The sequence below is a fragment of the Apis dorsata genome, unplaced genomic scaffold, assembly GCF_000469605.1.
Source record: "Apis dorsata unplaced genomic scaffold, Apis dorsata 1.3 scaffold_133, whole genome shotgun sequence".
NCBI classification, from domain to species: Eukaryota; Metazoa; Arthropoda; class Insecta; order Hymenoptera; family Apidae; genus Apis; species Apis dorsata.
Genome location: NW_006263426.1, coordinates 1,238,240 through 1,241,475, shown reverse-complemented (window position 1 = coordinate 1,241,475; position 3,236 = coordinate 1,238,240). Strand labels below are relative to the sequence as shown.

At 40.3% G+C, this 3,236-nt stretch overlaps 1 protein-coding gene across 1 annotated transcript in view; it reads left to right on the top strand.

Moving 5' to 3' along the window:
• Positions 1-2,441, top strand: part of LOC102677882 (neurobeachin) — a 240,681-nt gene extending 238,240 nt beyond the window's left edge. The window contains exons 47-53 of the mRNA XM_031509250.1: positions 165-384; positions 467-547; positions 642-809; positions 905-1,168; positions 1,240-1,436; positions 1,534-1,685; positions 1,880-2,441. Coding sequence (XP_031365110.1) covers positions 165-384; positions 467-547; positions 642-809; positions 905-1,168; positions 1,240-1,436; positions 1,534-1,685; positions 1,880-1,970 — 1,173 coding nt within the window. The 3' untranslated portion in view covers positions 1,971-2,441. The remainder of the gene's footprint in view (positions 1-164; positions 385-466; positions 548-641; positions 810-904; positions 1,169-1,239; positions 1,437-1,533; positions 1,686-1,879) is intronic.
• Positions 2,442-3,236: the final 795 nt, after the last annotated feature.

The following is a 3,236-nucleotide window of genomic DNA, read 5'->3' as shown; positions in this document are numbered from 1 at the left end:
AAAAAAAAAAAAAAAAGCAAACCTAACAGAATAATTAAATTCCATCCTTCTTTACATTTCTAACCAAGACATCCTCAAATCATCGAACGAGTTACCGTATTATTTACCTACAGAGAAGTACAATGCACGCTTTTCTTTCTGTTCAATCTATTCCGAACGAGAAGATTACCCCAAAGTTTGACAAGACGTTGCCACCCGTTTTGCAGTCGCCGATGATGTTTTCGAGTATCCCAGACGACATCTGCATGACCATCAAGTTCCCATCCAACTCGCCGATTTGTCATATATCGGCAAACACTTATCCTCAACTACCTTTACCATCCGTCGTTACAGTCACTACTGGACAGCAATTCGCTGTCAACAGATGGAACACTAATTACGCGGGTATTTAATATTATCTTAATTTTTTATTAACGTTCGAAAATAAATCTAAAATCGGTTATCACGAAGATATATATACTTTTAGCATCTGTACAATCGCCGAGTTACGCGGATACTCCACAAGCTCAAGCCGCTAATCAGCCATTGTCTATGGATCCAGTTCTGTGTAAGTAAAAACTTAGAAGAATAAAGTGAGAGGAGTGTTTCTTTTTGTATTTGAAATTTGTTCGTTTCACGAAGATCGTTATTAATGATTGTAGCTCAAGCAGCGAATAGTTCGAATCCCGCCCTGCGTCGCCACTTGGGCGACAATTTCAGTCAGAAGCTTAAGATACGAAGTAATTGCTTCGTCACCACTGTGGATAGTAGATTCTTGGTTGCTTGTGGTTTCTGGGACAACAGCTTCCGTGTATTCTCTACCGAAACTGGTAATCAGATTTGTGGATACGTTCATAGAGGGAAAGATAAAAATTACGAAGAAATTTAATAACAAGAAGCTTTAACTATTGTTTCTCTTTTTTAGCAAAAATTGTACAAATAGTGTTCGGCCATTACGGAGTTGTTACGTGTTTGTCACGCAGCGAATGCAACATCACGTCTGATTGTTACATAGCATCGGGAAGTGCCGATTGCACCGTTTTGTTGTGGCACTGGAATGCCAGAACGCAGACGATCGTCGGCGAGGGTGAGGCACCAGCGCCGAGAGCAACCCTCACAGGACACGAGCAACCTGTAACTGCAGTTGTTATTTCCGCTGAACTGGGCTTGGTCGTTTCTGGATCTTATTGTAATTACGATTCTTCAAGTTTAATAGTAGAGATATTTTTAAGATTATTAATTTCATCCTTTTCTTTCCAGATGGACCAGTTCTAGTGCACACGACCTTTGGCGATCTTCTGAGATCGCTGGAAGCGCCAAATGGATTTTCTTCGCCAGAAAATATCGCCATGTCGCGGGAAGGTGTTATCGTTGTGAATTACGAGCGTGGACACATAGCGGCATTCACTATAAATGGGAAACGGCTTCGCCACGAGTCTCATAACGATAATCTTCAAGTAAATTCCTATAGTATCCATATGAAGATATATAAGTATTTTCTTTTCTTTAAATTCAAACAAATATTAATTATCGTACGTTTTTATTTTTTTTCAGTGTCTACTTTTAAGCAGAGACGGCGAGTACTTAATGACAGGTGGTGATAAACGAATCGTCGAAGTTTGGAGGACGTTCAATCTTGCTCTTCTCTATGCGTTCCCAGCTTGCGAAAGCAGTGTCCGTTCTCTGGCACTTTCGCATGATCAGAAGTAAGAATAATTAAATGCTTTATCTTTCATTCATTCAAAAAAAAAAGGATCATAAATCAAAAAAAAAGTTATTTCAAAAATTATTTGTTCGCATCTTCCTTTCTTCGTTCAATGGTTCAAGAGTTGATAAAAACAAACTCACTATCGATTCGCCGATCACAATTTGTATAACACTAACGTTTAACATCTTACAGATTTTTGTTGGCTGGCTTGGCAAATGGATCGATCGTGATCTTCCATATCGATTTCAACAGATGGCACCACGAATTCCAGCAACGCTACTGAGACTGCTTCGCGTACGTCTAGCAAAATCGAACGAGGCACGAACGCGGTTCATCTGTCGTTCGTCTTCCTTGCCCAACATCGACAGATTTCTCTCGGTCATGGACGGGTCGTAACGGTAACATCCATTTAAAAGTCAGGTCTCGCAACATCCGATCGCGTGTACAATACCATTCAAACAGATCAACGATTCGATCGTGACGTGTCGAAGAAGAAAGGGAAAAACGCACCGTGCAATATAAACAGGAGAGGATTGGACGAAGCGTTTCGTCGTTAAGTTTCGAACGAGAAGCGATGATGAACTCGGTCCGCTCTCGAGGAGTGTTTACAGATAGGAGCAACGAGCAACGACGCTTTCGTAATCGTTTAATAACAATCGAGTAGTGGGCTCAGAGAACAGTAGTCGCCGTGCAGCAGGTATACTCACTCAGATATATTATAAATATTCAGCGTTTTAGCAATAAACGGAACAGGAAAAAAAAAAAGTAAAAAAATAAAAATAAAAATAAAAATAATAATAATTAATAATTCGCTTTCTTCGCGACTCTGTGGGAGAGAATATTCGAGTGCTTCCGTGTGATGGCGCGCGATGCAAGCTCACGAACTTTTCGGGGGAACTGGCCAAGCTCGGGGCCGCTCGACTGACCGAGCGCGATTCTCGATTCCGACGAAGCTCTCGAGCTTTCTAGCCATGCGAAAAAACCGAGAGAGAGAGAAAGAAGAAAGAATTCTAAAAAGAAAAAAGGAGAAGAAAAAAAAAAATTCACAAGAACTAATTGAAAAAATGAAGTGTAATCATTCGCCATTCTCAAATCTCTCTCTCTCTGTCTCTCTCTCGAACCGCTAGTCAATTACGAACACAATTCGAATCTATCTATCTGTATCGCTTGAGAGAATACTCGAAGGCCGATTCTCTCGACTCGCCCCTTCGTTTCGAGGAACGAGCGAATTCTTTTAATCGTGATCAGAATATCCTCGAAAGCGATCAAATCGGGCTCGCGACCAAGAAAATCGCGAATAATCTCTCTGCGTGGTATGCCATGTTTAAATTTCCTCCACTCAGGAAATTCTTGCGTGTGGTTTGTATGGGGCCCGGTGACTCGTGTCTAGCAACGTCCCGTGTGTAAATACGAAATTATCTCTACGACGTATAAATATACATATACAGAAACAAAAAATATATATACATATTATATATATATATATTTATATATATATATAATATTTATACATGCACGCATAATTCCGTGCTAGAGTGTCGAGTGAATG